A 24139-nucleotide genomic window follows, 5' to 3' on the forward strand; every position below is an offset into this window, starting at 1 on the left:
TGCTGTCCTAAGATATACATATACATATGTTTTTTATGATCGTCTATTGATTATTTATTTAATATGTGTTTTACAAATACATCCTAAGTCTTTTGATCTTAACCTGTGTCAATAATTACTAATGATTATATTCTTTGATATTTCTTTTTGCACTTTATTTATTGGTTTTCAACATTAGAAAACACACACACACACAAAACCCAGAAGACAGAAAATGCACAATGTCTCTGTTTTCTCATGAGCCTTCAAAATGTCTGCTTCTCTACTCGTTTCTTTGACAAAAACATTGGACTGAAGTGTTCTCAGCAAATTATTCAGTGCATTCGACCTCAACCCCCCAGCAAGTTCAAGAGTCATCTGGAACTTCAGATCAGTTAAAAAGACATTATTAAAAACCAGCGTTTATCTCCAATATTCAGCAAGAAACTTTTAAAATATCAAGAATTGGAAACAGAGTTTGGTGGATTTGTTACAACAGCAGCTCTGTTGGGCAGGGAAGGTTGGGCATTATAGGTAATAGCCACCATTCAGTTGTGTTTCAGTATAGTGAGCGGGACTACACAGTTAGAGCTCCTGTCAGGAGATAAAACCAATTCATTTCTCATACATAAAGCCCAACAGACTTAATTACACGTGTGGCTGCAGAGGACGCTGACGCTGAGTGGCTTTAAAGTTCGTTCAATTATTTAACTTTTGATTAAATGACTAGCTAATTCTAAATGCTTGTCATAAACAATATTGATCAAAGCATAGATAGATAGATAGATAGGTATAGGCAAAAGTACTTACATGACACAACACAATTAAAAACATGCAAAATATAGGATATATATGATGCAATATGGCAACATATAAAAGTCCAATGGACGGGTAGCGGCAAGTTGCATAAGTAAAGAAAACCAGAGAGCAAATCTTACAGAACAGTAAATGTCATCCTTTGTTCAGTGCCTCTCTGGCACAGGGAATAAAGGATTGTTTGTATATGTTCCCACTGGCCCATGGGGACCCTGATTTGCCAAGTTGTAACTAGAAACTGCTCAGACTATTACTTTCCAGCTCCAGGGCAGTAAATCACAATGTTCACACACTGCTGACCTCAATGTGTCTGGTCTACAATCTCAGGGTTATTAAACTGACCCAACTTCTTCCACATGTGGGATCACTCAATCACAATTTGATCAAAATACTCAGGGAGCAGATGCAATTAGAAGACAAATAAAACAGGTGTAATATGTAACATTTACAAAATATACAGCTCGCCCTAACTTTAAATTGAATTATAATTGGGTGATTTACATGTGTTATATTGTTCAGATTGAAAAGAAATATGAGCACATGATGCATGAACATATTTCTGTTCCCTTCACCACTTTATTATTGTTCAACTTTCTGTAAAATGTTTTATTTTATGATTATGTAACAAAATAGTACAGTTCATTTTATCTGCAGTATTTGTTGCATAAGCAGATCTTACACTTTCCATCCTCAGTGATCATACCGAACTTCATTATGTCTCTGTCAACAAAATACATAATAGTTTTTAGTCTTGTATAAAAAAAAATAAGGTTTTTTAAATGAAGTAAGGTCGTCACAGAGCAGCAGTGACTCTTCTGTCTGTTCAGTGATGATGGTTGAGGAACATTGACGTTACGTCCTTCGTGCATCATGATGAATTCCACTGTGTTCATATCAAAGGGCTCTGATATCACAATCAATTACCATCGCTCACCATTGCTTTGAAGGATTAGGCTGAATGTTGGAGACACTTTGCTCTGGGTAATTGAAAATCACCATCACCGACCCTCTTTAACTAGAATTGTCTGGTGCAATGATTTCATAATGACCTATTTGTTTTGTCCTGATTTTGAAATGTATATGTAAAGAAATGGTTTGGGTGCCACGTATGTAATACTATGTGTTATATGAAAATAGTTGCCATGATAATTTATAGTAAGACAACTTTAAAGTTAAATATATTTTATGGCTTCTTGTTTTGTACATAAGGCCCCTTCTGGACACAAGTTATTTCTCTAAAGATTGTATCTGACTCTTTTGTCTAAAAACATTTCACTTTGCTTCCAGTAAATTGTATGTTTTCACTTAACACTTAACAACTGTTTGTTTCTTTAACAATTACAACTGGGGATTTTGAGAATAAGATAATGCATACATCACATCACACACAAGGATGTGTGGCATTATTGTTGATCATCGATTAAAAGTAATAGGTTAATAATTAAAAGCCAGTTAACAATTGCTAATATAATGTTTCCTGTCTATATCGGTTATGAAGAGACCCTTGTCTGATGCTTTCAATTTAAGAGATGGGGGACAAATCCACAGTCCTCTTTATTTAGAAGTATATTGTGACGTTTAACCAAAGCTAATATGAAGCTTTAGCAGACTCAAGGATATCTCTTCGGGAATACCCAAGGCTGAGTCTTTGAATCGCTTCTTTTATCCGAGCAACAGTCCAGAAGGTCGACATCATCATTTTTCAAAGAAAAGTAGTAATTCATTACAACTTAGGAATATATTACAAAAATTGAAATCTGGTTTTAACCATTTAAGATGACTGATCATGTTTTCATAGATTCATTGGTGTTGTCAAACTCTTTCATTCAATGTGAACATTTCTTGTTTCCAGACGTCAACATGGCAGGAGAGCCCAAACCATACAGGCCTAAGATGGGCTCCAAGAGGCCTCTCTCGTCCCTCTACAGGTTTGTGCCTCTTATTTCTCTGTATCTGTTGGATGTTGCTTTGCTGACCTACTTTCGCTGCTGTACTTACAGTCTGTAAAATACGTGCTCATAATCCTCGCTGGCAGGCCGCAGGTACTTGTGGAGGAAACAGCCAATTCCCTACCTGTGCTATCAGTGCCACTCGTGTCCGTTGTTATTACACACGCTCATTCCTGACATTTTGTTGGAAGCTCAGGAAATCCAGTTTGCAAAGCGTGACGGAACCAACGTGTTAAAAAACCTGCATTTTTTTTCAGTTTTTAAAGGATCAGTTAACATTTTGGGAAATGGCTTTTTTGCACAGATAGTTGATACAACCAATGTTGCTGTCGTGTTTATACACTAAATATGAACCTACAGCAAGGAGTGAGTTATACATCTAGACAACTATACTTATATATAGACATCTATATAGAAAGAAAATGATCCTAATTTACTAGTGAAGACTTTATGTTTAATATGTACCAAAATGTATGTCTTATTGACAGTGAGATAATGTGTTGGACTATTTCTTGTCCGTGCAAAAATCCAAGTTGTTGTTTTACATTGCTGGAAGGCTTTGGCCCACATGTTTTAACTGATATTATTCTGTGATGAAGCGGCAGCAGTCGATCAGCGTAACTTAACCTTAATAACAAAACATTACAGCATTAACCTCCTGAAATAAAAATCAAATAGTTGTGTTTTTTAACCAAAAGAGATTCAAGTATTAATCAGTGAGCTTTAGTGATGTCGGTTCGCAGTTTTTCTCATCGGCGCCTGGCAGCGTGTTTACTGCACGGACACGAGAGTTGTATCTTCTCATTTAACTCTCAGCACGAAATCCTAAAATGTTGAACTACTTCTTCTAAAAAGCCAGCAGGACTTTTCTTCTTCACTGGCTACACATAAAATGTGTACTATCATTTAATACTGGAGCATTAAGTTACGCATTTTCTTGTTTGGTGTTCACAGTGGCTATGAGTTTGACTATGACTACTACAGAGACGATTTCTACAGCAGGTATGTAAAAAAGATCCACTGAAATATAACTCATACTTTGTTTTAACGTTTTGCTTTCACTCCCTTTCTTTTATCTCCATGTCCGGATTTTTGCCCTTCACCCTCGTCTGTTTTCAAGACAGCCACTTAGATAAAGATGAGTTTTCTGCAGAATAGCCCCATTTCTGTCTGAGGCGAAGTAACTACATTATCATAGGCATAATGAATGTCATACGAGTTTTTATTCCTCTCCATCGGGCTTACTAATGATGCTTTTATCTGCACAGGCGAGTACTGAATGTCAGATAGTCCCCTGGCTGGTCATTTGCACTGGCAAGGCATAGAATGAATCTTTCATCTGACATTTTCATTGGTTTGTTTACTTCCTCCTCTTTGCAATATCCCTGAGAGTCGAATCCTTCAGCTTTGCGTCGTTATTGATATTTTGGCAATTTTATATGTTGTAGGCAAAAATGGAACAGGATTTGATTGAATGGCCTTGGCATTGTTCAATATGTTTCACCAATGTTCAGACATCTTTTGCTGCATGTCCATTAGGTGCTTTGTAAGAATTTCTTGTTGCTAGAATAACAACATCAAGGCACCGCAGGAGTAACAACGACACACTGGTCTCCACCGCCCATAATGAGTCCAGAGTTAAAGCTCCCTCCTTTGAATCAAGTGTTTCTCTGCTGTAATACATGTGTAACATTTTTTCTCTCTTAGATTGCTGCAACTTTCATTTTCATTTGTTTTCAGACTCTTTGAGTATCACGGTCGTGTCGTGCCCCCGACTCGGGCTGTGGTCCCCATCAAACGTTCAAGACTACTTGTCCCCTCCACACGCAGAGCCAAATCCTCCTTTACAGCCAGAGCTTGTTCCTCCTCTTCTTCCTCCTCCTCGACCTCCTCCCGAGCACTCCATGCCGGCTCCTCCATCGTGGCCCCTAAACGTATGTTCTCTTTGCCCATTGTTGTTCGGCCAATTATTTTTTTCTTGTTCTGTTTACAGAAACATTCTGGATTATTACAACCTTTGCTCTTTTTTGTAGTTTTGGAAATAATCTCTATTAAATATAACACAAAGTTAGACACCAAAGTATTTTCTGGTTCTGGAACTTTGGCAATTAACTGAATAATTAGCTCCTGCCAGGTTGTAACTAAACCAACCATTAAGGCAGTTACTGTATCCAAACCACTTTATTTGGAGGTAAAACTGTATGTGATCAAACCTAAAGTTTTTCAAAAGTTTGCATCGCTCATACTCATTACAGATAGTAATCAGCAGTCACAATGCAGCACAGAGAAATAGCACAAACTTTCATCCTCACGCCCTTTTTTACACTCATTTCTGGCAAAGAACTTGTTCTTTGAGACACGTCAGAGTGGCGCAGTGCAGCAGCTTTGCTGTTGTAACTGTGTCTGTCTACTTGTCAAACATCACATTTACTATGCTGTTTAACGTTTTCATGTTGGGCGACAGTGAAGACAGACCAGCTCCTAACAATCAAAAGGGAGCTGTCACAGATCAAGACCAAGATCGACTCACTGCTGGGAAGGCTGGAGAAGATTGAGCGGCAACATCGCTGTGACGCCGGTAAGACATGACAGAGGGGAGTTTGCATTTATACGGCACGTGGGGAAACGACACACAGGGTCTTTAAGGGAAAAGGACAAAGGGATTATGAAAACATTAAAAGCTTTATTGATTATTCAATTAATCTATTATGTTCTGGTGTTAACTGCTCGTCTTTGTCCCTCATGCTTGCTTCTTTTGCCAGTGATGCAGAGGAAACAAGAGGAGATGTGTGAATGTCTCCATGGTGATGCGTTGGACCACTCTGGTGGAGAGGAAGCAGAGGGGACAGCCGAGGTGGAGGCGGGGGAGATGACGGACGGTGGTGAAGATGACTTTGAAGATGAAGGCACTAGCGACATGGTAATTAGGACAAGACGCCATTTCCAGTCTCGACAAGGAGTGAGTGGTAACTGAGTTCTCTTGTAAGGATTATGTGTTCTGTCAGGTTACTGTGTGCCTCAGAAATTCTTATAAATTGCTGTATATCATTTAGTTTATATAGATGAAGAATAGACAAAACAATGGATGACTGTATTCCACCTATGTCTATAATAATATAATGATCAAATGTTTTTGTGTTGCAGATAGAGAACCACATATCAGACATTGACAACTGAGTAAGGTCAGTATTTGATTGTACTGTTTTTCTAAATAGAATTCTCTCACTGTCTACCACTTCACTCTCTGAATAGCATGGAAGCATATTCTCAGTACGTGTTTTAGTGCCCTACTTAAAGACAACAGCAACCGCTACTCAAAGTTCTGCAGCTTATATCTCCACTTTTTAACAAGAGCGAGAAAGAGTGCTGATCCCCCTCCAGTTTAATCTTTCACCCTGTTCGTCATTCTCTCCATCTGGGTGTGTGAGGACAGACAGGTTCTCTGCAGTTATCACTGGTGATGACTGTCTGAACAGCCACAGAGATACGGTGCCGTCTCATCCACTCTTTTAAATCTCCGCTGATATTCTTTGTATGTACACACAGTGATGAGACTTTATTTGTCTCACTGGCATTTCCCTTCTGCTGTCCGATAACTGAAATGAACATGATAGACTATTAAGTTGATGACATAATAAACTGTTTGTCCTCAGTTGGATATCTCAGTGTGGTTGCAGGGGATATATGGATCACTCGTCTATTTTAACGTTACACTCAGCCCCCATACCCCCTCTGCCGATTCACCCACCTGAAACATTTCCATTATATGTTTTATAACAGTCTGATAATGGTGGATTTTCAGTGTTGTCTCTCTTCTTTTTTTAAGTTTGAAGAGAAGAAGCCTACAATACATGAAGTTGGAGGAACAGATACCAGCAATACCTTTATAGAGAGGGTGTATTTGAAATTAAATGAAAGCAATGAAGGCAGAAGGAAGAGTTTTACAACCTTGTTTGTTGCTTGTTTGCTTCGTTAGAACAAAACACTCCCAATGTGAACTTCATCAAAATGCTGGTTATGAATATTCTCCACACTGCTGCAGCGAGATCAACTTTAAACAGCAATCAATATTTTCCCCTCAGACTGATAGCCTTGTGGAAAATCAGGACAATAAAGTATATTGTGTGCTTAATATATTATGATCTGTATTGTGCATAAAAATACAATTACGTGATCAATGAGATGAACCATGAGATGCCCTCCTTTTGTTGTACTGCAGATGTATTTGTTCTGTTTCTGTGCATTTAAAAAGCAAATATGAATGTACGAGGAACACGTTTTCTTTTCACAGATGATAATTATGTGATTTTCTTTTATTTGTAGATTATGCTGAAAATGTACAGTATGTAATTTATTCACAAACTGTATTGTATGCACATCACGTTTTGTCATTTGTTTAAACATGATAGGGTGCATTTTTAAATTCTGTTTATATTCTGTTTATGGTAATCAAAAGATAATTTTTTACTATTAGCATGTTTAAAATGTGGCTATTTTGCATCATTTGTATTCATTGCATCTGTCACAGCTATGGAAGATAACAGTTTTTGAAATAAACCTGTTCCTCCCAAAAAAAGTGTTATGGCTTTGATTTGCAGACCTTCACAACATTTGTATCAATGTCTGATGCTCTGAACAAAAATCTTATTTTCACTTAAGACTTGCAAAACAAGTTACAGATAATAAAAAACCTTGCTCTGGAAAGTTACCTGATTCAGCTGAAGATCATTAAAAAAATTACCACATTTTTTTAATTCAAATATAAAGAATTTAAGGCCAATAAATAACCTCAAATGGTAGAAAGGTGAGGAAGAAACTTCCCAGGGTGAAAAAAAACAACAAACAACACTAATCACCCACAAACTGGAAATTGCAGAGATAACATCCATTTTTTAGAGATTGAGAAATGTTTTCACTTACAGCTTCACTGCAACAATGGAAGACAAATAGTAATTAGACTGTTTGAAACATGCATTTGTTTCTTATTGACCACTGAAGTTGCTTTACAGTACAAGTCACATTCACTCACCCACACACACAAATCGTCTCTATGCAACACTTTTTCTATCACACACACCACTTGTTCTATGTTAGCGCAGCTGCCAGTGGCAATGTGGGGTTCAGTATCGAGCCTTCAGAATGCAGACTGGAAGAGCTGGGGATCGAACCACCAACCCTACCTCCTGAGACTTGAAAGTTAACAATTCCTGCATGTTCTCTAACTTTAGATGATGACTTACAAACACTGCTGGAACAAACTGAAACAGAAGAAGAGAACAGGACGAGGGCTTCAACTGAATCTCACAGTCTCAAGACTACAAACCCAATGGAGCCAGTTGGGGATGAACTGGAGAGACGGTGAAAAGCACCTTAGGCTACAAGTTGATGATGATCATGATGATGATGATGATGATTTACAATAGTGGGGTTAAGATTGGGATTAGGGTTAGGGCATTGTAATTTGGTGCAGATCTAAATAGAAATCCCCATTTAGTGACATAAATATGGTTTCAAGAGGGAACTGTCCAGCCTTGGTGGCGGTATGCACTCTACTGAGAGCCACTCTAGTTGTTATAATGCTCACATGCTGATGTTATCATGAGGCTCAAATAATTTCCATGCCTACGCGTTATGTCTCTGAACCAGTCGCACAGCTGTTCGCTTTTCATTTGGCAGAGGAACAATCATTGAAAATTTGCTGCCTTCTTTTTTCACTGCCTGGTTTATAATTTCTTTCCTCCACAGGGATTTTCAAAACACAAGCAATGTGAAAATAAAGACACAAGCTAAATGTAAAGATTCTCCACTCAAGTTTAGTTAAAGCATTGATATACATCAGTCCTATATGGACTGTGAGAATATTAATCTATTATTTTTTTAATGCAGTGTCCTTGAAAACTACAGCCAATGACAGATACAGTAAGTGGTGGCGAGGCAGCAACAGATGGTATTTCTAATTCTCTCACTTCATTAGCACCAGATCATCATTTTCACAGGTTAAGGAGGGCCAGTGGCAGGGTTGCAGGTATAATTGGTTCTATCATCACTGGCTGGCAGGCACTCACTACAATGATCAGTCATGCTGCCCCTCTAATATGGACAAGGTTCAGTGTGTGATGAACTGAATCAATCAGAAGCCTGTGTAGCTGCTGGATGAATTATGAGTATAATGGGGTCAGGATCTTTATAATGCGTCTGTGATTCGTCATTATTGAGCAAGGATGCACAACTCACTGCAGGCATTGTTTCACAGGCCTATGAGTCACAGGTAGATTATAATGTAAGAGATTTATTAATTATACTTTAGGGAAAGATCGCATAAAAAGAGCAATATGTTTTATTTATTACACTATGAATAATTCCAAAAACTGCAAAGACTCATCCGTCTTCATGATCTTTTCCATGGTTAAAGTAGACTCATATATTTTACTGTAATGACTCCAACATTTGTTTTATTTATCATTTTATCAGACAATCCAGTGAATAAAATGTGCCATATATTTGAATCACCAAATATGTGTGAGGGGATTCCTCTCCTGCAGTTTGTGTCCACATACAAAATATTATTTAATTTGTAGCAGAGGCAAAGTGACCCTATTGATTCTCTATTAGCACTATTCAATTCACGTTAAGGTAATTACACATACTGTGTACTACTAAAGATCATAGCGTGTGGGTCTGTGGTATCCTTGAGAGGTTTATGCAATTTTATTTTATAAATAATGAAAATTTTGTTAAGGTAGGAGGATTTTTATGAACATTCTCTCAGGGTCTTGTATTTGCAAGTGAAAATTGCTGATAATAGAGAGCAATTTAATTGAAAGTGAAGGATTTGGTGGGTTTTTTGTAATAAATACATGTAACATCTTTTTACTTTTGTGTTTTTGTGTGTATAATTCTCATGCAGCATGTTGTTTGTGTCTCATTCTTGAACAAAAGCCAAGAACGACTGCATTCACCATATTTTCTGACTGTGGCGTCAATGCAGAAGATGGCGGGGGTTTGTACAAATGAGGGACACAGCTGTTACTTGAATAGAAACAAAAGTATAATGATGTGGTGAACAGGAATACTGGGTTTTAATCATGATGTGCTTTAGCAATAACATTTTTTCCCCTCTTTTTGATTCAGATAAACACAAAAATCAATATCAGTTAAACACAGGTGCTTGGAGATTTATCTGTGATGAGGTAAACACATCAGTAAAATTTAAGATAAAATAGGCTTTGTATGATTTGTACATGAACATGCTGTGCAATGTCCAGTATCTTAAATGAATTAAGTTGCTTTCAGATGGATTTGACCCATGATTATTGTGTGCTCTTTTTTAAGAAGCTTCAGAGTTCACTCTCATCATTGAAAACAGCATTAGAGGAAATTGCTTCTCAAGGTCCATTTTACAGGTTCCTCTCCTTACTAAGATCATGAGATGTGGTTGCAGGCCCCAGAAAAACTATTAAAATTGACCTTTGAATAAACCTTGAGGATCTACTTTGAGCCTACAAACTCAATAGGTCTCAAACGTTTGTGAAAAATCTTTTCAACTCCTCGTGTTTGACGTAAGTTAACTTATGTCCCCTACAATATATTGTAAAAAACAAAGAGGCACAAAATGTCTTCAAATTGCAACAAAAAAAACCAATATCAAGAGAACAAAAAGCAAAAGAGTCACGTAAATAAAAATGACCAGAAAGAGACATTAAACAACAAAATAAGACACAATAGAACCAAAACAACCAAAGGATATACAAAACATCTACAAACAGACATGAAAACAGAAACTTTCATCTCACTGAAGTGAACTGATTCTTGACCCTATGCTCTTGTGTTTGACTGTTGTTTCTATCTATCCATCTATTTAAAAAAGACATAAAAGAAAGACACAGAATAACCACAGACACAACTTTACTTGTGGAAGATTTGTAGAAAAAACATGCAAAATGTTTTGATCGAAACTATGAAATGGAAAACGTGTTTTCATGGCTGTGTCGGGCGGGATTTGGCCCACGGGCCACCACTTGCACTACTGGTGACAAGTACTAACCAGGTACTTTGCTCCATTGTTTCAGGACACGTGGAAATCCCTAAAAGCTCTGATAGTACCACAGACTGTATATAGAGATATACAGATAGTACACACACTGAGATATTTCCCCTCAGCGCCATCTTTGATCATGTCTTTATTTATGTTAGCGTTGAGGAAGTGGGGGTGGAGTCTCCGAGTGTCCCGGATGTTGCCGTTCACGACGTCACGTAAACAGGAAGTGTGATCCTCGAAGCGGTTAGTTCAACTCGATGGAGGCTGAAGAAAACTCCAGGAGGAAATGGTTCAGCTAAGTCAGACTTGCTGTTTCGGTCTTTAGAAGACGCGGCACGTCAGCAGGTCGCTGTTTCAGCCCCTGTACGTGTAGTTTGGAGGCGGTTTACAGGGAGTTCGCCTCCGTTGAGCTCCGTCCATGGTAAAGTTTGGCAGCTAAGTGTCTGTGCTAAAGATTTAGCCTCGGTACGTTATATTAGCTCACGTCGTCGCAATGGGAAACAAGGAGCTGAGTCTTATTGACAAGGAAGTCACAAGGTAAATAAGCTCAGGTTTTTAATAACTTGTACAAAGGTTGGTCAAGTACTTACGTAAAAAGTACAGAAGTATTATCGATTAATCAGTACTACTGATACATTCATGTCTAAGCGTTCTAATGCAGTTTCATCTGTACCAATCCATCATAGTTTATAATGGGGTCGAGAAACCAAACAATATCAATAATTACCGTAATGTAATTCTCATCAGTAGCAGTTTAACACAGGGTCATACATCAGTATGCATCGTGCATGTACAGTGAGAAGGTGTAATTCATCCATATCAGATTTGTAATAGGTTTTAAAATCAGTTTTGTTATTCTGTGCTCATACAGAAGATTTTAAAACCTCAACCTTTACCCAGCTGCAAAAATCAGTCTTTGAATTTAAGAGAAATAGACTTCGACTGATATGAATATTTTTATCTCAATGTGATTTTTGGCCCAGCCCTGTTTAGTCAGATTATCACAGGTTTTCCAAATGAAATCTTAATCTTCGAAGTGAGAAGTAACTCCAACTGTGAGATAAACACATTGAATTACACGGAAACGTTTTCCTCTGAACTGCTGTGAAGAGAAATTATGTATTAGGAGAGAATTCAAATACTCAAGGAAAGTGTCTTTGTTCATCCTTTATTTGTCCTCTACTTTATTTATCCATCCTTTATAACTATTTTATCCTTAATCCTATATAAGCTAGAAAATCAACTAAGTTGCATGCTAACTTACATTAAACACCTTATGATAATCAGAAAATTATTATTAGGATAAATAACAACATGCATATGTTGTACAAAATCATGTTAACATTTTCTAATGGTTTGAGTTTTCTTCAGTTAATATATATCATGACTGCTGTTTTGTGTTTTCCTTGGACTGTAGGGAAATGTGATAGACATGTTTCACAATTGTTGGGAACTTTAATAGCTTAAAAAATTAACCAATATAAAAATACAGTGTGATTAAAAGAGTTGTTTAGTGGGTAATTGTTGCTTCTCACCCTACAAGGTTTACTTGCAGAACAAATGATTATTGGTACTAAGTGATTAAACTTTTCTTTTATGGTGAATCTCTTCTATCACCTTCTTGTCTTTTGTCCAGTTTGCTGGATATCCCCCTGAGTCCCACTGTAACATCCCTCAATCTGCACTGTAATCACATCCCGAGGATCGAGGGCCTGACCTCAGCTTGGCATCTGCGGCACTTAGACCTTTCTTCCAATTGCATTTCTAAGATTGAGGGTTTAAGTTCGCTCACTTCCCTCAGGACATTAAATTTATCCTGTAACTTAATCACGAAGGTTGAAGGTGAGTCTGTAGTCACAGTTTTAGCCAGACAATTAACATTTCAGCTTCAAGTCATTATTCTTCATTACTGACGCTTGTGTTTACTCTGATGTTGCTGTCAGAGCTATATGAGCTGTAAAATCACTCAGGTGTTAATATCCCCTCCCTGTACCTCAGGACTGAATGGCCTCGTGAACCTAACAAGATTAAACTTGTCCTACAATCAGATAAATAACCTCACAGGTAAGTTCAATGCAGACTGAACAGCTTTTTCCTTTCAGCAAGTGAATGACATATCAACACTGTTTATTCCTGCTTTCCTCATTAGGGTTATTGTACCTTCATGGAACTGAGTACAAGCTGAATTACATCGGTCTCCATAGCAACCACCTGGACCATATTGATCACCTGCTGCAGTGCCTGCTGGGATTGCAAAGCTTAAGAGAGGTGACTTTGAGCCAGAATGGCAAAGGCAACCCTGTGTGTAGATCACCAGGTAGGAAATGAACATTTCATTGTGAAATACAGTAGTAAATCATCTTATTATTGATATATTAACTATAATATCTGCCATTTACAGATATACTGTCTTGGTACATTAGCTGACTACATGGTTCAATCAAAAGTTAAAATGTCATGTCTATGGTTATACTTTAATCTACCCTGTTTTCAAGACATATCTTTATCATATACATTAATAGCACTGCAAAAGTTGTAGTTGAACAGTCGACAGAAATTCTACAATATCATAATTGAATAACAATTTTTCCCTTCCACCAAGGTGGTTATGTTTTATTCTGCATTTGTTTGTTTGTTTGTCTGTCTGTTAGTTAGTTAGTTAAATTTAAATGTGGTTTCACAAGGAGACTGTGGAGGTATGCACTCTCTGAATGACATTCTAATCTAGTTAAGCAAATGTTTTTCTTGTGAATCGCTCACTAATCCAGAGGACAGCTGCTACATTTTGAAGTCTAGCTGACTCACCAACCTCCTGTTTATTGTATGTGATAAAAGCACAGTGAAAATTAGTGGCGCTCAAATCCACAGATACTGACAGTAACATCTGCGGTCTGTTTATCTCTCCATACCCTTCATGTCTCTTTTCTTTATAATTGGTTTGACAGCAGTTATATCAAGGTGAATAACCTTTTCAGTTATGCTGTGAACCCATATTCCATATTTTCCTGTCCATGATTAATTCACTCCAGTAGACGTTGAAAGCATTTCTTTAAATCAATACGGGCATACTTAAGGCATTCTTACAGCCTTGCTGTCAGTATGTGTAGACATAATGTTGGCGGGTACTCAGTTCCTATAAATGAGCTGCATCAATAGTGCACATGAATAAGAGAGGTTATTCATTTGAATACAGATTATTTTATTTCATGTAACATAACCACCATAACACCTGACATTTTAGCCAAAACATATCCCACTGGTTTGACAATAATGAACTAGAATAAATACCTTCCACATATGTCTCAATCTTATAATAGAATAATGAAAGGAAGAAACTCATTTATCTCAACCCCATAAATGGGGCTGTTTTTTTTTTCTTAAATCAAGATCCATAATTTCTTGAGAAAGACAAGACATATTTTGCAATGTTAAGGAAAGGGATATAAAGTTATAAAGTTTTCCAGCTAACAATATGCAATACAACCAACAAATGCACATGAGTAAAACATAACTTTCTTTGCAGCAATAATAATGGAGTTTATGGTTAAACTGCCTCGTTCTGATCAGGTTTTTCAAAATGTCTGTCATGTTGCAGGTTACAGGGAGATTATTATGCAGTCATTGCCACAGATCTCTGTCCTGGATGGATTGGACCTACAGGGAAATCCGGTAGATCTAGATCCAGGCAGTCCCTGTGATATCCCTGGTCTGGAGGACTATGTGGACCTTCTGTTGTCCTCAGATACGAGTCACAATGAAAATGTAATTCTTGATACCTTCTCTATTAATTTGACAAATGTAACTCTTATATTGCCTGATTACAGTAACCATGACACCAAGTATCTTTTCAAACTTTAAGCTGTATTTCACAAGGAAGATGGTCTTTTGCATGAGACGCCTTGCCACACAGAAGAACACATTCAAATAATGTACCACTTTCATACATAGCACAATATTTTAAGACTTGAGAATCATAAGGGGAAATGTTTCTTGAAATGTGACACATAATGATTTTGTTTCATTTAGTCTTTTACTTTTCTGCATTTTTCATTATCTACACCTCTCACCTTTTGAAAGTGTAACAGACAAATAAGCTTCACATTACTGAATAAGTATTAAGTTGAAAAGTAGCTTTATTGCTGAAAAATAAGTGGATTTATACCAGAATAGCAAAAGTTTGGGATTCTGAACATTTGAATAAAGACATACATTGATTACAGCAGATGGTAATTTACATAATTTGTCTCATATGCAAAATTAGCTGGAGTGGAGATTAACACAGGCACAGTAGTTACTTTGATTTAAGACCAATTCTTTAATCAAGTGTAAAAAACAAAAATAATTTCCATTGCAGCGTAGAGGAGATGGCCCTCTCACCACACCCCACATTGACAAGGTGCTGACCCAGTTTCATCAGCGGGTTGCCTCTGAAGAAATCACAGATCCAGCTGCACAACCGGATCGCCAGAGCTACCACACAGTTCACTCCACTGATCCTGCTGACCCCGTTAATGAACAACGCATCAGGAAACTGGAACACCAGATGTCCCAGCTCATCCAGCAGGTGCTTATTCAACAATGCCGAAAGCTTGCGTCATTTATTATTAGTATTTGTGTCAGGTATGAGGTGAGAGTACGTGAAGAGATAAACACACAGTTAAGTTTTTGAAACGTAGAAACTTAAAGTATTTGTTCTGAATAGTTGCTATGGTGTCGGAGAAAAAATGAAATATTAATTTACATAAATTATATACTATGCATTTTAACTTTTAAGTGAACATCCATCTTAATCATGTGCATTGGAACTTCTTAATGTGTAGTCCTTGTACTTTGCTTCTTTGTACTCCAGTTTATGGTGCTACTGTGGCTATCAAATATTCCCTATGTATTTATCTAAACATGTCATCTGTCAGACATTTATTTTATCCCCATTTCTGCATTGTTTACCAACCAGGCACCTGCAGGTCTTAAATCCTTGGACTTCACTCATTCTGTTTTGCCGTCACGAAAAGCCAAGAGGGACATAGACCGCACTTCGGAGAGTGAGTGTGACAGCGGGAAGGAGAACAGGAGGCGCACCAGAATCCCCAAACATCGTAACAGCATAACAACGAGGAGGACCACCAGCAAGGAGAAGACAAACAGGAGAACAGACAGGTAATTATCTGCCTGCACAGCTCTGCACTAAATTGTCAGGTTGTCATGTTCTCATTTCTTCTCCCTGATTTTGTTATAATATTTAACTGCCACCCCCACAGAACTCAAAATTCTAAAGATCTTGCTGTGCATGTTTTTTTTACTGTCTCTGTTTTAAGGTTTATTAGATACTAACAAAATCAGGGAGTGTACCTCTCAGTTATTATAATCACATTCATATACTCACCAAAGTTGCTGACACAGAAGTGTTTATTACATAATAATGAGTCTGCATCCATAATATTGAAACACATTATGCGGCAATCCACATTTCAATTTTGAGCATTATGCATAAAGTTAATATCATCAGGAACCGTGATGATGAAAGAAATCCTTTTTACCTCCCAGCTGAAGGGGGGTGATACATTTTCCTCTCTGAGCGATGCAGTAAACTTTTCTCCTCTATGTTAGAATATTACAACTGTCACCTCACTGCCATGATTAACGGCCGCGCTTCTACGATCTACAACCTCATCTTACTTCATCAGCCACTGATGACATGTGCTTCAGATTCAGTAATTTAACTTAAGTAAGCTCCCAACTGTCCTAATCAAAAGCAAGGTGATTTTAAAACATTAGCTACAAATTCAATTTAAAGTTGGTCAAACTTTTCTTACCTATAATATTGAACAAGTCGTCCGGTTTGACCTTTATTGAACCAGACATTAGCCTGAAGGCAGTTTATAATCGATTTTTGCAGCTGGTTCAATGCCTCTGATTTGTTTTTGTGCAGCGATCAGGAGAATCAGAAACAGAAGAGCTCAAAGTCTGCTGCAGGGCCTCAGAGGAAGACCAGTGACACAGATGCAGCAGGTTCAACAAGGAGCAAACATTTGAGAGCTGCCAAGGCCTCAGGCAGTGTAAAAACCACGTCCACTAAGGAGGAGGAAACCTACAGGGTACAGGATGAATAGGTCACCTGCAGACTGAACAGCAGCTTCTGTTTTCATGGATGAATATAAAATGAAAAAGGTTATGCCCCCTTACTAGAAAGGGAATAGAGTAGTAGTATCTGCTGTGTTTGTATCAGTGTCTCTGTGAAAAGTACTTTTGTTTGTTTATTTTTTTTTAGCTGACTTTAACAACAACAAACACACAAAAGCACTTAAACTACATTCTAGTTATCATTAAATTTAGTAATAAAACAACATTATACAGTTCAGCCGTTAACACTCAGTACATACATAGAACTAGCATATTTCTATCTAGCTGTACAGCAGTTTTTATTTTACTATCAATAATTATATAATTTTTTGATTAATCTAAAAGTTAACCCAAGGTCGTCAACTCATAGGATAACAATAAAAAATATAGATGTGATTTAAATCCACTTTTAAGTTGAAGCAAAAGTGATACCATTGGTTTTGTGTTTTTTTTTTTACTCAGTGTGTATTTTTGTCTACATGTGCCTCAGACCATTGTCGAGGAGCGTGACCAGGAGCGGGAGAGGCGTTGGAAAGCTGAGCAGGCTGTGAGGAAGCTAACAGAGGAGCTAAAGTGCCTCCAGACAAAGGTCAGCGAGGAAAAAGACCTGCAGTGCATGGCTGTGCACACCACAGACAGGTATGAGGAGAAAAACCTTGTTGCACATGTATACACTTGGCACACATACTTCCACACAGCGTCTCTAAAGCGGATTTGATGAAAAGGGATAATTTACCTCATCTCTGTGGATTTTAGTTGTCAACTGCATAATCGATTCTCATCCATTTCTACCCTCTTGATCTTTTGTACTGGTTCTCCTGAGACCAGGGCCTGCCGCCTGTCTCATTCTAGAACAATGAGTATCCATCCCACTATTAAAATGAGTCACTATCATTGTCCCATTGCTTCTTATGAAATCAAGCACACATATTGACTCCATCATACTAAAAACCTTTAAGTGTGCCTGCAGGTTTGGGTGGTAATAAAGCTATCCTGTAAAAAAAGATAATTACCCTAAGTATCCATCCAGCTTATATGCCTTATATTTAAATTCCGGGAGCTATTATTATCCATAATTAAATATTCCTATCTCTATCCCCTCTTTCTACACTGCACAGACACATCCTGAGAGCCAGGTGTAACTATTGTCTGCACAGTCCTCATCTCTGCAGCACCCTGCTTAGATAAATCTGCATTATTCTTTTAATTAGAAGCCTGGTGACAAGCATATGTCAGCAGCTTTTCATGAATCAATCTAAACTGTCACTTTTTAATGATACTAAACACGGCGGTTACTGTTGTCTCCCCCCGCTCATCAGGAGACGGATTACAGAGAAGTTACTCATTGTGCCATTTAAAGGGTACTAATGCATATGAAGTGGTCCTACAGTTTTCATGGCCCTAAATTGTACTGTGTGTCTTCCAGGCTTTTTTTCTTTCCACCAAACTGTAATATATTTTCCATTCCTCCCGTATTTTCATTTCCCTTTTCCTTGAGATCAGATTTACTAGATTTGACTATGCTGTAGTATGAGAGTTCTTCATTTTCAAAGGCTATCACATTTTTGTTTTGCCCATATCAATTTCCATATACATTAAAAAGAGACATCCAGGGTATTACTCCTGCATCTCTTACACCTCCTTATCATGGTTTTCCTCCCACTCAGACTAAAGGAAATGTTGCTGAAGGAGCGTTCAGGGCACTCTGAGCTGAAGACTCGTGTTGAGGAGCTGCAGGGGAGGTGTCAGTCCCTAACCCAGCAGCTGGAGAAGGCCCGCGGCAGTGAAGAGCAACACAAAACTGCACTGCACCGACTGGAGGAAAGCATCTCCCACGGAGAGGCACTCAGGGCTCGCCAGCAGGCTGAAGAGGTAGAGTAGCTGGTTTAGGATACCCGACAACACTTCTATTGCTTTTCTGACACAGAAACGTGAACAACTTTATTTAGTCTCTTATAAATGTGAACCCTCTCATTTCGTTTCTGTCCTATTATGGTTACCTATCAGTGAACCTGTTAAATACCTGTCACTATTATATTTGATTATACTAGTGCAGTATTTAAGTCTTCAGAGAGAATTCAGCAGAGAGTCACTCAGTGTGACATACTGATAAAATAAAACTCATGCTGACCTTTCACAGATGAAGCAGCACCAGGAGTTGGTAAACAAGGCAGCAGCTCTGAAGAGAGAGCTGGACATTCAGAGAGTCTCTGTACGCCAGCACAAAGACAAACTGCAGCAGCTGCATGAGCTGCTCGCAACCAGGGAACAAGAGCACAGGTACATCTGTTATGAGGATGATATACGTACCACTGAAGGAAGATTTTTGTCCATTCATTTATTATATAAAGGCTTTATGGAAACACTTTCCAATGTTATAATCCCATTAAATAGAATTCCATGTTAGTACCTACAAATTAAAATGTGAAGACTTCCTGTTAGTGTTAAACACCCCCTTTGTAACTCAGGTGTATGTATCTGGCATGGTTCTGCAGAAAACAGCTGGAGTTGCGGTTGCAGCCTGGCGGGGCAGATTTCCATGAAGCGGTATCAAAAGAAGGAGCATTGGTGGAACAGAGACTTGCTCACAGGGAGGCACAGCTGCAGGAGAAACTGGCGGATGTCAGGAAACAGTACGCTGCTCTGGAGGACGAGTTCCGCATGGCACTAACCATCGAGGCTGTTCGCTTCTCTGAGGTCAGCTAAAAGATTGAGAACAGCCATACAGATGGGCTAATTGTACATTCTATTCTCTGCGCAGGCTTACTGATAAAAGCTTGCTACATCCAGGTAAAAGTGAAATGATTGAACTGGATCTAACCCCAATCTCGATAAACACTATAGATTTCATTTAAGGCCCATGGTGAGAGCTGAGGATCATTTGACACTGGACAAGTAGTCAGTGATTGCAACAGGAAGATAGTTATACAAAGACAGCCACACAAAAGGGTTGGATTTAAAATCACTCTTTACTTTCACGTTATGGTTACCAATTTCAATTTCAGCCTTTGTACAAAATCTAATCTTATTCTCGGTTACTACTGCTTGCACAGGTTTCCAGTTCAAGTTCAAACTTTTGACCTTTGAGAAAGTTCTGAATGAGATATAGATTGCCTTCCAAACCTTCACTCGTGAAACCCTTTAAAAGATTGCTTTCTGTAAATCTGTAACTTTAAAACCTTTTCTGTGACACCAGTGACATTGATCTATAAAATTGTCAAGTCAGGTAGTGCTTGCAGCAAAGAAGCCAAAAGCCTACACTCTGTTTAATTTGTAGATGTCTCATTAACATTCAGCAACACTTGCTTCTGTAGGTGAAGGAGGCTTGTGATCAAATGACTGCAGAGCTGATGGAGCTCAAGGCGACCCTCGCCCAGTCCCAGCAGAGGGAGAAGAAGTCCGTCTCTTTGGTGCAGGAGCTCACGGCCATGGTCAAAGAGCAGAAGAGCCGCATCTCTGAGCTCATCAAAGCAAAGAGAGATGCTGTCACTGATCTGAAGGTACAACACCGCAGGGAGTTTTTTTTCTCCTGCACTCCAGGTAAATTCAAATCAAATGACCTGATTCAGGTTTTAGAGTGTAGAGATGACCAGTCTTGAGCATTAGTCACTGCCTTTTCAAAACTGTTCCGCCTGTGCCTATAGGAGACTGACTAAAGCATGAATACTGAATAGCCCAGCTGCCTTCCCATCTGTCAGCCATGATAGGTGGCCACCGATCATTAATATTGTCTCACTGTCTGTCCCTCTGCCAGAGCCGTCTGCAGTCCTTGGAAGCAGAGGTGGAGCAGGATCGGCGCCTCGTCCTGCAGGTGGAGTTGCTCAAGAAAGACAAAGCACGGCTTCTCTCTCAGCTCACAGCTCAGGAGTCAGTGATAGATGGCCTCAGGGCAGAGAGACGGATCTGGGGCCAGGAGCTCGCTCAGCAAGGTTTGAGACGTCCAGGAGGACAATTGTCCACTCTGAAATGGCTGTTCTATGTTCAACTGTTCTTAAGGACTGTAAGAGTGCATCTTACTCTGTGATGTGTCAGTCTGTGAATTATTATTAGTTGTAAAGTATGAAGGTGGTCTGAATATGTAGGTGCTGAATTTTATTTGTCTTATTTCAAGTAAAGCCTGCCATCTAGTGGATAAGAGACAAACACTCATGTCTTTTACATTTCATATTAGAGATTTAAAAAAAACATTAAATGGTAAAATAAGGTTAAGAATAATGATTAAGGAATAAAGGTTACTGTACAGTTTGTGTTATCATGAAATTCACATTTTTATGTGTATGTCTTTGATAGGAGCGTCTTTAGCTCAGGACCGTGGACGCCTGGAGGCCAGGATAGAGGTGCTGAGCACTGAGCTCGACACACAGAAGAAACAGAATGAAGGAGACAATGACGCCCTCAAAATCAAATCCAAAATCATTGGTGACCAGACAGAGACCATCCGCAAACTCAAAGAGGTAGTTCTCCCTGTCATGTATATTTTATATGTGATTTGCATATGTATTTGTCGATCATCTTTCTTATCCTCCCCAAATTTCTTGCTGTTTAGGCTTTGCAGGAGCGTGATGATCAGATCCGTCGGCTGCGTGAGGAGGCAGTCAAGAGCCAGAATCGGTTCCAGCAGCAGCAAGAGGAGGAAGCTGCTCGGCAGACTGAGCTCAAAGAGCGCCTGGAACATCTCAGCCTGCGCAAGGAGGAGCTGAAACAGCAGCTGGAGGACAAGGAGGCAGAGCTCGAGGAGGTCAAACGAGTTTTCAGGCAAGGACCCCCTCACAAACACACTATGCTAAGCACAGAGGAACTCTAATGAGGCGTATGTCTAGAAGATTAAATGAGACAAGAATAAAAGCTAAAGGTGCATTCTACCTATTAGTCCAGAAATATCCTATTAGTTATGATCAGTGTATCATTGTATTTTTAAAGAGGGTTTTTTTAAAACACCACATAAAAGGTTCTCAATTGTTGATTTTTTTTTTTTTTTTTTGACAGACCCAAACCTTAATTAAAACACCAAGACTGCTGCTGATCAAACATTAACGTTGCAACCACTTTTTTAAACATCAACATTTTTACTGCTTTGTTGTCTGTCTTTTTTAGAGATTCCAGTGAGAAGTGGCAGGAGAAGGCAGACCTGCTCACTCGGTTGGAGAGCCAGGTTAAGCGCATGAAGGACAATTTTGATTCCAAGGAACGCTTGCTGCTCGAAGAAAGAGATAACGCAACAGAAGCACACAAGTATGCTTAAATACCAGAGGAAAATCTCAAGAGTTTTTCCTTCTGCTCTTCAGAGCCGTCAAATCATGATTTAGGGGCATTGGTCCCCTTGCCCCTGAGAAAACATATCATTTTAAATTTGTGAATTAACAATTTTACATTGTCTTGCATATTCAATTGGTTGCCGTCTTCCCTGTAGAACTGCTGTAGAGAAGTTACACTGTGTGGACGATGCCTTTCGGCAACAACTGGAGTCTGTCCAGGCTGCCCATCAATCTGAACTCGTACGACAGGCTAATGAAAAGCAGAGACAAATAGAACAAGCCAATCAGAAGGTAAAATATACACATTATTTACAGAAATGCCTGGTTTTCCTCTTAGCTGGTAGACAGAACTGCTGCTTTGTGCCAGTTTGATGATTTATGAAAAACATGAACAAAAGCCAGGTCTAGTCTCATCACTCTATGTCTGCAGTAAATATTGTACCACCCTAATTAAAATACTCTTAATATATGATATGGTGCAGCGATTACACATTCAATTTAATTGCATAATGGGAAACATTAACCTCCCCCGTCGTTCTTATTCTGTAGTCCTTGACTTTCTTGATTTGAGAAAACAAATATAGTAAAAAATTATTAAATGTTAGATAGTAGAGCAAACTGTGTAAATGAAATCTGCAGTTTCTACACACCCTATGTGGTTTCAATCAGTCTTCTTCCTCTTCTCAAGACCATAGTCATCGAAATGATTGAAAATGATGACACAATGAGTAAGACAATACTCAGAAGTGTGTTGCAGCTGAGTTTGTCTGAATGTGTGTGTGTCTTCCTCAGGTATTTGAAGTGGAGCAGGAGATGCGTCACCTTCTGGAGGAGACGGAAGCTAACAAGAGAATCATGGAAGAGAAAATGAAACGTCTCACAAGTGTACTGAAAGACTTTTAACCCATGAAATATTGTGTGTCAGCTACAGAAATTTATATATTAAAACACTGAATTTGTATTTACTTATTTATTTTTATGCTAAGTTATTGTTTTTTTGATGTATCATGATTTATGTAATAAACTTGCCCTTGAGCAAGTTCTGTTACAAAGGAAGGTTCCAAAGCTCCTCAGGCTGCAGGAAAAGATCCACGCTAACATTGAGAACTTCATCGTGGCCGAGGTGATGAAGTCAAGACAGAGCCTTCAAAGAGGAGGGCGGTGAAAATGCAGGTAAGTGATGTGTATTTGTATAGATTCTTATTTTTAAGCTAGTGCTGCTGATCACTGTTGCATTTCAACATAATTGAATTTGCTTTAAATGTGATTTTCTCCCCTTCTTTCTCAGGCTTCTGGGAAATACAGACAACAGAGCAGGAACCTGTGATTTTACTTCCACCGAAAATCATTTTAAAGAAAGAAAAAGTCTGTAGAGACGAACAATCATAAACAAGCAAACACTTTGCTTAATTACTGATTGTTCATTAGCAACACCCGGCTGCAGACAATATGGCAGACCTCCATCCTCTGCAGGCGCACAAATGTTATTCATTAGACGTGTTTTTTTAAAAGTCACCTGACACTCACTGCATTCTGTACTCTAATTTATTCCGTGAATTTTACAAGGGCCAAAATAAAGATGATTCAACCAGTCTTTAAAAAGTCTCCAGTTATTTTATGTGCTATTGAAATAATATGTAGATTCAAACACAGTATAAATAGATAGTAAAAATATCGACTTTATTCTGGAAATGTCAGAATTTTGTCTTCTTCAATGTGGCCCTAATGTTTTCTTTTTCCTAAACACAAGTTCAATTCACACCCGTTTGCACTGTTCTTGTCATATTCATCCTACATTGTATACATATTATTGTCAGCGATGATTTTGATAATCAATTACTGCTGATAAGAAAAGATAAAAGGATCCTTTCTTCATCCCACAATGGAGAGATTCACTGTGGTGCAGTGATAATATGGATAGTCATAGACATAGGTAAAAGTAATAAATAAGAGAACATGCTATATAAGAGAAAGGAAGTATA

General features: G+C 38.4%; 2 protein-coding genes across 5 annotated transcripts in view; both read left to right on the forward strand.

Moving 5' to 3' along the window:
* ralyl (RALY RNA binding protein like) overlaps positions 1 to 7311 on the forward strand; it is a 32491-nt gene extending 25180 nt beyond the window's left edge. For 2 of the 3 annotated variants that reach the window (XM_020105772.2, XM_020105780.2), the window contains exons 3-9: positions 2648 to 2723; positions 3699 to 3746; positions 4485 to 4678; positions 5209 to 5322; positions 5507 to 5703; positions 5889 to 5926; positions 6571 to 7311. In XM_020105772.2, the coding sequence (XP_019961331.2) occupies positions 2648 to 2723; positions 3699 to 3746; positions 4485 to 4678; positions 5209 to 5322; positions 5507 to 5703; positions 5889 to 5921 (662 nt within the window). In that variant the 3' untranslated portion in view covers positions 5922 to 5926; positions 6571 to 7311. The remainder of the gene's footprint in view (positions 1 to 2647; positions 2724 to 3698; positions 3747 to 4484; positions 4679 to 5208; positions 5323 to 5506; positions 5704 to 5888; positions 5927 to 6570) is intronic. The other variant, XM_020105797.2, reaches the window with a different exon arrangement.
* Positions 7312 to 10999: 3688 nt separating this feature from the next.
* Positions 11000 to 23759, forward strand: lrrcc1 (leucine rich repeat and coiled-coil centrosomal protein 1). Of its 2 annotated transcripts, XM_069510859.1 has the most exons (20): positions 11010 to 11319; positions 12419 to 12624; positions 12781 to 12846; positions 12932 to 13099; positions 14378 to 14544; positions 15137 to 15346; positions 15737 to 15939; positions 16712 to 16877; positions 17393 to 17541; positions 18570 to 18774; positions 19043 to 19182; positions 19398 to 19599; positions 20217 to 20402; positions 20657 to 20831; positions 21193 to 21356; positions 21449 to 21657; positions 21997 to 22134; positions 22313 to 22448; positions 22950 to 23330; positions 23446 to 23759. In XM_069510859.1, exons 1-19 carry the CDS (start codon positions 11276 to 11278, stop codon positions 23058 to 23060), a joined length of 3045 nt encoding a protein of 1014 aa, XP_069366960.1. In that variant the 5' UTR covers positions 11010 to 11275; the 3' UTR covers positions 23061 to 23330; positions 23446 to 23759. The 2 variants fall into 2 exon arrangements, with proteins under 2 accessions (XP_069366961.1, XP_069366960.1); XM_069510860.1 differs by lacking the exon at positions 12419 to 12624 and having other exon boundaries at positions 11000 to 11319.
* Positions 23760 to 24139: the final 380 nt, after the last annotated feature.

The sequence above is a fragment of the Paralichthys olivaceus genome, chromosome 16 (genome assembly GCF_024713975.1).
Source record: "Paralichthys olivaceus isolate ysfri-2021 chromosome 16, ASM2471397v2, whole genome shotgun sequence".
In the NCBI taxonomy this organism is placed as follows: Eukaryota; Metazoa; Chordata; class Actinopteri; order Pleuronectiformes; family Paralichthyidae; genus Paralichthys; species Paralichthys olivaceus.